This window comes from Trichechus manatus, unplaced genomic scaffold (assembly GCF_000243295.1).
Source record: "Trichechus manatus latirostris isolate Lorelei unplaced genomic scaffold, TriManLat1.0 scaffold00021, whole genome shotgun sequence".
Lineage (NCBI taxonomy): Eukaryota > Metazoa > Chordata > Mammalia > Sirenia > Trichechidae > Trichechus > Trichechus manatus.
Window position 1 is genome coordinate 11,648,782 of NW_004443957.1, and position 12,670 is coordinate 11,661,451.

The 12,670-nt window shown below is 45.2% G+C and overlaps 1 protein-coding gene across 2 annotated transcripts in view; it reads left to right on the forward strand.

Moving 5' to 3' along the window:
* Positions 1 to 9,850, forward strand: part of TNN (tenascin N) — a 78,671-nt gene extending 68,821 nt beyond the window's left edge. For both annotated transcript variants that reach the window (XM_004372842.2, XM_004372841.2), the window contains 2 exons: positions 6,808 to 6,971; positions 9,281 to 9,850. In XM_004372842.2, coding sequence (XP_004372899.1) covers positions 6,808 to 6,971; positions 9,281 to 9,421 — 305 coding nt within the window. In that variant the 3' untranslated portion in view covers positions 9,422 to 9,850. The remainder of the gene's footprint in view (positions 1 to 6,807; positions 6,972 to 9,280) is intronic.
* The last annotated feature ends 2,820 nt before the right edge of the window (positions 9,851 to 12,670 follow it).

Sequence of the window (12,670 nt, forward strand, 5' to 3'; positions counted from 1 at the left end):
TGGGGTGTATTCTTGAAGCCTTGCAGGTCTTTTCAAAATTATCCACTCAGGTACCCGTAATGGCAGAGTACTGTACACAAGTACCTTTGAATTTCTGGGACCGTGATCCAAAGTGGCCAAATGCTAATGCAAAATTTCTTGGAGATCTTATAATTTAATTAAAAAAATGCATGAATTTTGTCTTTGTTCTTGTTTCCCAGCACCTAGTATAGAGTCTGGCACAGAGTAGGTGGGTTAAAAAAAAAAAAAAAGAAATTTCAGACCAAAGACACAAGGGGAAGTTTAGTCCAAAGGACTAATGGACCACAACTACCACAACCTCTACCAGAATGAGCCCAGAACAACTAGATGGTGCCTGGTTGCCACCACCGATTTCCCTGACAGGCATCACAATAGAGGGTCCTGGACAGAGCAGGAGAAACACGTAGAACAAAATTCAAATTAAAAAAAAAAAAAAAAGACCAGGCTTGCTGATCTGACAGGACTGGAGAAACCCTGACAGTATGGCCCCCAGACACCGTTTTAACTCAGTACTGAAGTCACTCTTGAGGTTCACCCTTCAGCCAAAGATTAGACATTTTAGGGCCAAAAATACCACACACGAGGGACATGCTCCAAAAGCAAAGACAAGAAGGCAGGAAGGGACAGGAAAACTGTACGACGAATGAAAACAGGGAACCTAGGGTAGAGAAGGGGAGAGTGTTGATGCATCACGGGGTTGGCAACCAGTGTCACAAAACAACTTGTGTATTAACTGTTTGATGAGAAACTGATTTGCTATGTAAACTTCCACCTAAATCACAATAAAAAAGATGAAATTTCTAGCAGGACTTTTTAATATAATCTTATGGATGTTCTGTATCTTAAAGAAAAGTCTCTGAGACCCAAAGAGATTCTTTAGGGGTCAGTGAAGAGATGAGTTTGGTGACATGGTAGGAGACAAAGTGGGAGAGGTTTGGGCTGCAGACACAGGAGAGCTAGTCAAGGATTCTGAGTAGGGGTCGTGTGGGGAAAAGTATGCAAAGAATTATTTTAGGGAAAAAAAAAATCCTCAGAACAAAAGGTGCTGCAGCTATAAAAGTCTGCACTGCTTTAGATATTGTTGCTTCTCTATTCAGTGGTCCTGGGCCTCCATAGGTTGGAAATGGGCTGGGTAACCTTTTATACTGTACTGCATCCACCCAAAAGGAGCCCTGATGGCAGTGGTTAGTGCTCAGCTGCTAACCAAAAGATTCGTGGTTTGAACCCACCAGCCACTCCATGGGAGAAAGATGTGGCAGTCTGCTTCTGTAAAGATTTACAGCCTTGGAAACCCTGTGAGGGCAGTTCTTCCCTGTCCCGTAGGGATGCTGTGAGTCAGAATGACTTGATGGCAACAAGTTACGGGTGTATCCACTCAAAGTACAATAAAAAAATAGATGGTGTTGAGTTGACTCCGACTCAAGGAGACACTATGAGTGTCAGAGTAGAACTGTGCTCCATAAGGTTTTCAATGGCTAATTTTTCAGAAGTAAATTGCCAGCCCTCTCTTCCCAGGTGTCTGGGTGAACTGGAACCTTCAGCCTTTCGGTTAGTAGCTAAGCGCGTTCACCGTTTGCACCACCCAGGGACTTCCAGAGTACAATACAAAACATAAAGGTTCAGACATAGAAGAGAGACATTTAAAATACCATTGGGAAACAGAGATGAATATTCATATGATTATAAGGATATTAACTGACGGAGGGGTTTAAAATGTCATTTTGTAGGACAAAGCACTCTGCCTACTTTTTTTCTACCTATCTCTAAATAAGCTCAGACTACATTCCCAACAAACTTATTCCGGGATCTCCCAGCCCTTTGGTGTAATGGGCTGCACACTTTCCAGTCTCCCTTAGGCCCCTCGGCTTCCTCCTGCTCTGGTCTCGGTCACACAGAGCACGTCTGGTCACCCCTTTTGTTTCGAATACCCCATTCACTATTCTTGACCAGGACAATCAGCTAGCTCTCAGCATTTCTTCCTCAGCTAGAATCTCAGTCTTCAGAGGTTCCACTGATGCAATCTTCCCCAGAATGAAGTTGGAGTGTTTCCCTCTGGCAACTGAGCCCCACATCTGTCCCCAATGCCAGGTGCCCTCACTGGCCTTCTAGCTGGTACCTCATTCAGACCTGCCCTGCCAAGCAGCGTTGCCAAGCCTGCCCATTCCCCTTTCCTCCACCAGTAAATTATTCCATTTCTGAGGCCTGTCTTAAGATAATCCAGAAAATGAACTGATGCTTATGTGAAAGTGGGTAGAAGGGAGTCAACATTTTCGTGAATTAATGTGATTCTCCCCTCAGGTGCAGTTTAACTGTGATCAGGGTATAATTCCCGCTGTAAGGTGGCTCAGGCCCACAGTGCAGGTCAGTGGAGGCTGTATTTTTTAAAGGAAGCCTTGGGAGTCTCTCAAATCACACAGCATTTAGGCAGCCATCTAGTCTTGCCATGTGTGCTGTCATTCTGACTTTTAAATTCTGCACCTACAGTGGCAAAAGCGAGGCTGGTGGAGGTTCATCCTTCCTTATGTATACTGATTGATCCAGGAGGAGAGCTAGAAACTTCGGAAGCTTCTGGCTACTCATGTCCTATATGATGAGGCAATGTTTAGAGGACGTGGTGTCCAAATGAAGCTGGGCATTTTGATATCTCCATGCGTGTGCCAGCTTTCCTCAGCTTTTAATTTTTTTTTCCATTTCAACATTTAAAGTTTAGTTTTATTTTTTATTGTGGTAAAAATATGTACATAACAAAGCATTCGCCATTTCAACATTTTTTACCTGTACAATTCAGTGGCATTAATTATGCTTATTATGTTGTACACCCATCATCATTATTCATTTCCAGATTTTTCTGTCACCCTTAACAGAAGCTCAGTGCCCCCTGAGCAATGACTTCCCCTTTCTTCCTCCATCCCCTCCTGGTAGCCATTAATAAACTTTGGTCTCTATACCTTTGCCAAGTTCTAGATATTTCATATAAATGGGATCATACAGTATCTGCCCTTTTGTGACTGATTTCACTCAGCGTAATGTTTTCAAGATTCATTCACGTTGTAGCATGTATCAGGAATTCATTTCTCTTTGTGGTAATATTCCATTGTCTGAATATACCACATCCTATTTATCTGTGGACAGATGGTTGTTTCCTAAATAGACATTTGAGTTGTTTCTACCTGTCCTCAGCTTCTGACTCATTACAGCTCTGATTAGCACTGAGAGAGGTACAAGTCCAGGGAAAATGTGTGGTTTAAGACTTGTCCTCTACTCAGACCATCCAGCTGGGCTCTCAACTTTGACTTCCTCTGAAGTCATATCAGACAGCCTATTATGCCTCCTTGAAGGAAACTCCAGTAAGGTAATGGTGTGTAAGCTTAGTTTTTGATTCTGAGTACTAGAATGGGGGCGAGGTGGAAGGAGGAGGGCATCTTAGGAGCTTTACCTTCAAGATGGTATTCATCCTTTTAGAGATTATCATGAAAACAGATATTGGTGCAGAATGACTTCTATGGGCTAATCAATCAATCACAGCTGCGTGGGACCCAGTGGACATTTGGAAACGAGACTGGGGAACACTACCCGTATTTAGTGGGCAGGAGCCAGGGATGCCAACTAATCCACAGTGAAGACTTTTCTACCCCAAATGCCAGTGCCTTCTTTATTCTGAAGTGGGTTTTTAAAGCCTGGTACTTAAAATAAAAGAGAGAATGAAAATTATTGGGTGCATGGACAAAAGAGAAAGCTAGGAATGGCACAAATCACTCAACCGTTTTAGTCACCCCTGATCTCAGGGTAGAAGACATTCACGGTCCATTTTAACTGTGATCAGGGGATCACCTACAGGGGATATGATATGTGTGACCTACAGGGGATATGATGTTAATGGCTGTTCCTGGTTGATGATGCTCAGCTGCCTGGGTCCTCATCTTTCCTGTCCCAGGGAGTGCTAGGGGAGGAGAGTGGGTCTTAGAGTGACATTTTGATGAGATAGGTGATAACCAACTCAATGGTACCACATGGACTCAGGTTCAGATCTTTCATGGGCCTGCCACCAATACCCACATCCCCCTACATGAGAAGAACTGACTTCCCACCCAAAGCCATTATACTAGAAGTGAGACGCTTATTCCTCATAGAATTTTCTCCGAAAACTCTGAAGAGAAGGAGTCTAACCAGCATTGCCTTGACTACTTTATCTTACTTATGGAGATAAACTTAACACATCAGAACACTCTAGGCTGGGGCATGATGACCAGAGCAAAGTTGGTCTCTGATTTATGAATACATTCACTATCTACACTCTGAACATTAGTATGGCTTCAGTTTCTAGGAGGTAGAAAATCTATCTGCAGGGAGAAAAACTCATGCTTAGGCTCTAACCTGCTTCCCCTTTATCCCAGTGCCCAAGGCTAGATAACCACAAGCAGATCTTTCAGAACTAGCCTCCACACACGTTCTTAGAAAACAGCTCTGGGAACAATGAGCTGTGCTCATTGCTAGGGTTACTAAGGGAGCCATTGAGTGTTACTTCAAGCTGTAGTTAACTTTCAGCAAGAAATCTGAAAGGAGGAGGAAATGCCTATGAATAAAGGGAGAATTTATCTTTCTTTGACTGGAGAACATGAATGGGGGCAGTGATTTGCTGTATCTGAGTGGGAGTGGCCTTTATCACCCTGTTCTGGCTCCGCTCGCTTTTGCTGGATGAGATAAAGGAGTCGCTGTTTGAGGCAATCAGGACCTTCCCTTTACACACGGTGTCGTTAGCTCTTTATGTATCTGCTCCCACCCACCCCAGCTAAGTTCTTGAGAGCAAGGATCTCCTCATTTTGTATCCCCAGAGCCAACCCTAGTGCTGGTCTATAGTGGATGTTCAGTGGATGTTTCCTGAATAAATAAATAAATGAAGTTGAGGCCAGAGGTTCTCAAACTTTAGCTTGTATCAGAATCATCTGTGGACTTTGTTAAAACACATATTCCTGGGCCCCCCACCCAGAGTATCTGGTTCAGTAGGTCTAGGGTGGCTCCTAAGAACTTGCATATCTAATAAGTTCCCAGGTGATGCTGATGCTGCTGGCCTGGGACCACACATTGAGAACCATTGCTGTAGACTGGTCCAGAGGGCTGGCTCTGGCTAGCATAATTGAAGCTCTCTATTGAAAAAGGAAGTCACAGGTGAATTGATGTCTCAGAAAGAACACTGGACTTGAAATCTGAGGACCAAGATTTGAGTTCTGGCTCTTCTGTTTGTGAGCTGTGGGACCTCGACAAGTCTCTAGCGTCTAATGTTTGTGAATTGGTTTCCTTATGGACTAGGAGCTGCCTGGCCCATTTGTTGTGAGGATCAAATGAGAATACGTATGTGAAGATGATTGGTAAACTCAGAGATTGGATGTAAATTATTGTAGGAACAGAACTTGATCAAGGTTATTGCCTTGTATGAGCTGAATAAAAAAAGTTAACTGTAAAAGAATGACAAATATGATAGGGAAGTAGGGCAAATACAAGTAAAATAATTAGAGTAGATATCCAGACAGAGTTTAACCAAGCATTAAATTGTTTATGTCCACAGAAGGGCTCTAGAAATTCAGATCAGTGTGTGTGTGTGTGTGTGTGTGTGTGTGTGTGTGTGTGTGAGACAGACAGAGAAGGGGTGAGGAGGGCACATGTAGGAGGATCAGGAGGGGCTGGGGTGGCCAGGAGAATCTTCCTCAGGAGTGAGGTTGAGTGGTAGGCCTTAAAGGATGGTTAGGATTTGGATCAATGAAGGGCAGAGAGACCTCCTGAGCAGAGTCATGGAAGGTGGACCTGTCCACTCCACAAGTGGAGGGGGCCTGAAGGGGACAGTGGGAAATGAGATTGTGCATATGGTACAGCCAAGTTACAGGCCTATAAATCAAGGAAGAGCAGTTTACTTCCATGTGGTAGGAAGTAGTACGTTAGACCTAAGATAATGAAAATGGATGTTTAAGCTTCAGAGGGGCTGGCAGCCAAGAAGATAGAAAGAAGGCTCTTGTGTTAATTCAGACCCAAAGAAAGGAGACCTGGTACTGTGCTAGTGGCCATAGGAGTAGAGAGGAAAGGGTGGACATGAGTGATTTTTCAGAAGGAAGGGCTTGATAAAGGAGTATAAAGGGATTGTCAGACGTGGTTCCAGGTTTTCAAGTCTGAGTGGCTGTGAGAATGGTGGAGCCCTCGGCAGAGACAGGAAAATGGGAGAGTGGCTAGCTTATTTGAGGAGTGGTCAGGTAGTATGGGGAGAGTTCATGAGTTTGGTTTCAGTTTTGAATATGTGACATGACTGTGAGGTTTCCAAGGAGCCCTGGTGGTGCAGTGGTTAAAGCGTTTGGCTGCTAACCAAAAAGGTTGGCAGTTTGAACCCACCCACTGCTCCACGGGAGAAAGATGCGGCAGTCTGCTTTTGTAAAGAGTACAGCCTTGGAAACCCTATGGGGCAGTTCTGCTCTGTCCTATGAGGTTGCTATGAGTTGGAATTGACTTGATGCCAACGGGTTTTTGGTTTGGTGACCTTTCCAAGGGAAAATGCTATTAAGCTGTGAAGAAACAGGCCTGACGTTTGGGCGACAGGCCAGGAAAGAGAAGCTGTTCCTCTGTATCATGTCCGCATCTTGGCCATTTAGAGCAGAGGGGTGACTACCTGTGATGTAACTGATTGGGTTCTTGGTGTTTTCATGACTAGAGATTTTCCTGCCAGGTCGTCTTTGGGGCCAGGTATGCCCAACTCCCTCAAAGGCTAAACCTAAGTTCTTGGCTCCTGTCTTTTCTCTCCCGCAGGGGATGCTCTTAGTTACCACAATGGCTGGAAGTTTACAACTTTTGACAGAGACAATGATATTGCCCTCAGCAACTGTGCCCTGACACATCATGGTGGCTGGTGGTACAAGAACTGCCACTTGGCCAACCCTAATGGCAGATATGGGGAGACAAAGCACAGTGAGGTAGGTGGCAAGTGAACATCTCTTTTGTCCTAGATTTTGCGCACATCCAGCCCCCAGAGAGACACCCTCCAGGTTAGTTTGGCTGCTTCTCTCTTCCCGATGCTTCCAATCAGGGCAGGAGAACTTCTCCTTCAGGTTCCACGGCCTTGAGGTAATGGCCCTCCCTGCCCATCTGCTGTGGCCTCTCTGCATTCCCACCATTGCTCCACATTTGCTTAGCGGCAGAGCTGAGGCTACTCACTGCTGTATAAAGACAGAGATGATATGGGTCACACATCATCCCGCTTTACGTGTTCATACACGGATACTTCATAATCCTTTTTAGTTGTTGCCCTGGTTACACCAGAGCTATTTTTCTCAAGTTCTTTGATTACAGGTGCAACAAAGTCCTTTCTGCCTTAGGTCAGACCCACCCTTGGATCCAGTTCACCCAAAGCTACCCACAGTCTGCCCAGAAAAAAAAACAACCCCAAAACCAAACCAGTTGCCATAGAGTTGATCCCGACTCATCGTGACCCCATGTTGTGTCAGAGTAGAACTGTGCTCCATAGAGTTTTCAGTGGCTGATGTTTCAGAAGTAGATGGCCAGGCTTTTTTTCTGAGGCACTTCTAGATGGATTTCACCCTCCAACCTTTAGGTTAGCAGTCGAGGGCGTTAACTGTTTGCGCCACCCAGGGACACCAGTCCGCCCAGGGCATTGTGCTAAACCAGTCTCCATTTCAGGAGTGTGCACACCAGAGCTAAGAGTCCACAAGTGCTCTTCTCCCCTCCCTTGTTCTGAAACTTTCCTACCAGCAGTTTCTCCAGCCTCCATGACCTATGTACCTCATCTGGACTCCTTGCCAGCTACTAGGCATCTCCTGCCTGCTCCCTCGCAGCTTCTTGAAAATTGCATCTTTGTTCCTACTCATCATTAATCTGCCCTCCTCCATGAACCCTCAGAGTCCCCATCGTGAGTTTCTGATTTCCCATTCTAGGTCCTGATCCTAGCCCCCCGGAAGCCACCTCTCCCCAGAACTCACCCCGTACCAATTATGACTGTAAATACTAGCACATCTAAAGTACAGGTCCATTTTGATTACTTTGGCCCTGGCCAGGCTGCGGGCACTTCCAATCCTTACGTGATTTTTCAAAGGGGAGAAGAAATTTGCCCCCAGGGAAGCCAAGGAGGGTGGGCCCGTGAATCATGGTGGCACCATGTGGGCTGGTTCAGGGAAGCCTGTGATCAGAGATCAAATATTTGAAATGGGCAGCCAGCATGCCCGAAACCATCCTCATATTTGCTAATAAAAGACATTCATCTGGTTAATGTGCTTTCCACAGTCTGCAAGGCATTTAGCTTCTTGTTTATTATTTACCTCACAAATTAAAATACATAAGATTGGTCACTTGGGCTCTTTATTGGCCAGGTTGCAAGGTTACTAAGTGAATTAAATATTATTGCGCTCACCAGTCAAAAGACATAAAATGAAATTTAGTTTTCAGTAGGCTATTTGTTACCCCAGAGCTAATATCTAAACAGTTTAAATTGAAAATGATTTTATACAATTGGCCAATTAATATGTTTACTTTTGCCTTTTATTTATTTATTTTTTTGAAAGGAAAAGAGGGAGGCAAAGATAATTTGATCATTGCTGGCCATGTTGACCCAGGTTATCTTTGCCTTCCCTTTGGCCTCACCACCTCCTGGGATCACACCCTCATCCTCCTATGGAGGCACGGAGGCCAATCAGCTTCCAAGTCATCAGTCTGCCTAACCCCAGCTGCCTGGCAGAGGGCGCATTTTTTGAGATTGGCCCTCATCTCCCTTATCAGACACTCCCCGCCCCCTTTCACCACTTGTCTCTCTTTTTCTTTCCCCTGGGCGTAGTGGTTAAGAGCTACGGCCACTAACCAAAAGGCCAGCAGTTCAAATCCACCAGGTGCTCTTTGGAAACTCTATGGGGCAGTTCTACACTGTCCTATAGGGTCGCTATGAGTCAGAATCGACTCAACAGCAATGGGTTTTAAGCAGAGTGGGGGAGTCCCTGGGTGGCACAAACAGTTAACAGAAAGGTTGGCAGTTTGAATCCACCAGAGGCACCTCAGAAGAGAGGCCTGGTGATCTCCTTCTGAAAACAAAACAAAAACAGCCATTGAAAACCCTATGGAGCACAGTTCTCCTGTGACACACATGGGAACACCATGAGTTGGAATTGATTTTTTTAAGCAGAGGAGTGGTTTCACTGGCAAAGGAACATTTCCTGCTACAATAACCCACCCCACCACCTCTCAAATGCTTCTTCTTGATGTTGGCTTTTTTACACAGGGGGTAAACTGGGAGCCATGGAAAGGACATGAATTCTCTATTCCTTACGTGGAGTTGAAAATCCGCCCTCATGGCTACAGCAGGGAGCCTGTCCCGGGCAGAAAGAAGCGGACGCTAGGAGGAAAGACAAGAACATTCTGATGGCCTGTTTGAGCAATCGCTGCATGAGACAAGACCAGCCCAGGTTGGGGCATGCAAGCCTGGGCTGGGGCGGACAGTGGCAACTGGCCAATGACAGTTTGAGGGATCCTCATAGCCTCTAGTTTCTGAGATTGATGGATAACCTGCAGGGCCTGTGTGATTCAAAGCATGTCACCAAGCTTCAAGTTATAGAGGTCCCTTCCCTGCCACCTGCTTTATTGCCCATGTGATATTATCTATAGTGGAGGTCCGAACATCAACAAAACAGTAGTTGCACAGTGTGCATAGGTAGGACAGTACTGGAAGTGCATGGTTTCTCAGCCTATCTCCAGTAACAGATACACTTGATTAGGGCAAAAGGGGATCGTCCAGCACTTCACAATTAGAAAGTTCTAGAAAAAAAATTTTTTTTTTTTTTTTTTTAGAAGCTCTGCGAATACTAATCTTCTCTCTGGAAAGACGCACCAAAGAGATATTCTAATTAACAAGGGGTCAGGGCTGAGGTAGTCTGATGCTTGTTACCTCCTGTTCCCACTGAGTTTTGAGGAAAAAGGTATAAATCTCCCCCTTCCCTTCAGTTGCCGGTGCTTTGAGGAAGACAAAGGGAACAAAAAGAGGCCCAGAAGGATTCACATTTAGCTAGATTCTGACTAGTATTCAGCATGCTGGAAACCACAGCTTTCACCTTAACTGCTATGTTTAAGTGCCCCCTTTCCAAGTATTTGCATAATCACTTTCATAGACCTGCATATGTTGTGAATAAATTCTCACTCATTTCAGCTTTAAATAATTGGACTCTCCTGATAATTGTTACCTCCCACAGACTCTTCTTTGACTCCCTTTCCTACCCATCAAGCCCTCAGCCTCCTCCTCCCTGGGCTGCCCACACTGTTGACCTGTGGGTTTGCTGTAGTTCCTTGGCTGTGGGGCTTACTGTTTGAATGGAGACTTGGCATGATCAAATCCTTTTTGCTTATTTTCCTATTATTTTGGAAGAATTTCTGTAGCGAATTCAATGACCACTGAAGCAACTTAAATTCCTGTCCAAGAAAAAAAATAAATAAACCACTTGATTAAAAAAGAAATTGCCTTGGGATATTTTCTCCGCTTAAGTGCACTTGGATTCTAAATTTAACCTTAAGTGCAAGTGAAGGTACAATTTGTGCATTATAATGGAATTTGGTTGGCTGTGGTCTCTTTCTTGTGTGATGGCAAATAATGGTATTTGGAATGCAAAAGGAGGAAGGAAAACAAGTGCCTTAGAAGCTGCAGTCTACCTCCAGGACTGCGGTGGAGTGTATTGCCTCAATTTCTCCAGGTTTTAACTTTTGGGTGAATGCCAAGCCATACTCCTGAAACATATTTTTGGCAACTTTTAAAGTGTTCAATAAGGGGCAGTGGTGGTTCCGTGGTAGAATTCTCGCCTTCCAACCCGGAGACCTGGGTCTGATCCCCGGCCATTGAACCTCATGCGCAGCTACCACTTGACTGTCAGTGGAGGCTTGCGAGTTGCTCTGATGCTGAACAGGTTTCAGCAGAGCTTCCAGAATAAGCCAGACTAGGAATAAAGACCTGGTGATCTATTTCTGAAAATCAGCCAGTGAAGACCCTATGGATCAAAACAGTTTGATCTGCAACAGATCGCGGGGATGGTGCAGGACGGGCAGTGTTTCATTCTGCATGCATAGGGTTGCCCACTCAAAAGCAGCTAAGAACAACAACAACAAAATTTTCAGCTCTCTGTCCCCTCTCCCCAGCACACACTGATCTGATAATCAGTGATCTGAATGAAGTATAGTCTCAGCGTTTGGACTGATCATTAAAAACACGTGCTTGCATGTTGTCCATGGATTCCACAAGAATTTATTAAATGTCTGCCTGCTCCATACCAGGTTGTGTGCTAGCACTGGGGAAACAAATAAGTCACAGAGGTGAACTCACACAGGTAAGCAAGCCAGACCTGGTCTTGTGCTTTCATTCATTCATTCACTCACTCATTCATTTGACAAATACTGATTACGGCCTATTCTGTGCTGGTTTCTAGTCTAATCACTGGTGCTATAGAAAAAGAACAAACATAATATTCCTGTCCTCCTGCTTATACTCTAGTGCTGGAGACAGACAATAAACAGGTAAACAAATGTATAATTTCAAGGAGTAGTAAGTGCAGAGGAAGAAATAGAAAGTAGGGTGAAGGGATGGAGGGTGGTGACTGGCGGTGGAGGTGGGGTATGGTGTTTTAGGAAGGGGGGCTTAGGAAGGCCTCTCTGAGGAGGGGATATTTACAGAGACCCACCAGGTTTCTTCTAGTCTTGCTCCAGCTTTGTCAGGGTCTGAGCCCGAGACAATCTCGTCCATTTGAAGGACCTTCCTACAGCTTCCCTCCAGAGTCCTCTTCCCTTCTGCTGTGTTCCATGACCCTGTTTGCACATTGAGTACTCACCTTGCTGACTCAAGCCTTGTGCTCATCCCAGTGGGTTCACGCTTTTCAGAAAAGTGCTTCCTTTGCAAAGTGGATCAAAGCCCAGAGCCCGATTCAGAGCCAGGGATAGTGAATGGTGGGCAATGCTTCTCAATTTATAATCTGCTTGTTAAATGTGCTGGTTAAAACCAGGTTGCTGGGTCTCACCCCTAGACCAGCTGGGGGCTGTTGCCAGACTACAGGCTACTATTTGAGTAGCTCTGGTGTATTCAGTGGCAGGATTCTTGCCTTCCATCCTGGAGACCTGGGTTCGATTCCTAGCTGATGCTGCTCATGCGCAGCCACCATGTTGTGTGTTGCTATGATGCTGAACAGGTTTCATTGGAGCTTCCAGACTAAGACAGACTACGAAGAAAGGCGTGGTGGTCTACTTCCAAAAATCAGCCAATGAAAATTCTATGGATCACAGTGGTCTGATCTGCAACCAGTCATGGGGAGAGTACATTTTGTTTTGTTGTACATGGGGTCCCCATGAGTTGGGGTCCGACTCAATGGCAGCTAACAATAACAACAGCTCTGGTGTAGTGGCCCGTGGTTGGCCTTTTACCTCTGGATGAGACTATTACGGCAGTAGATTATAAAGTACATACTCCTGTGTTCACTGACCCCAGCATTTTTCCACCACTGGCCAAGAAGTGGACTTGTGGGAAACTGGAATTATTCCTTACATTCTTTTGCCTGTAGGACCAATTCTGCCCTGAAAGGAGGTGACGGAGACAACCTTAGCTGACCCTTCAAGGATTCTATTGGGGGCAGTGTAAGTGCCA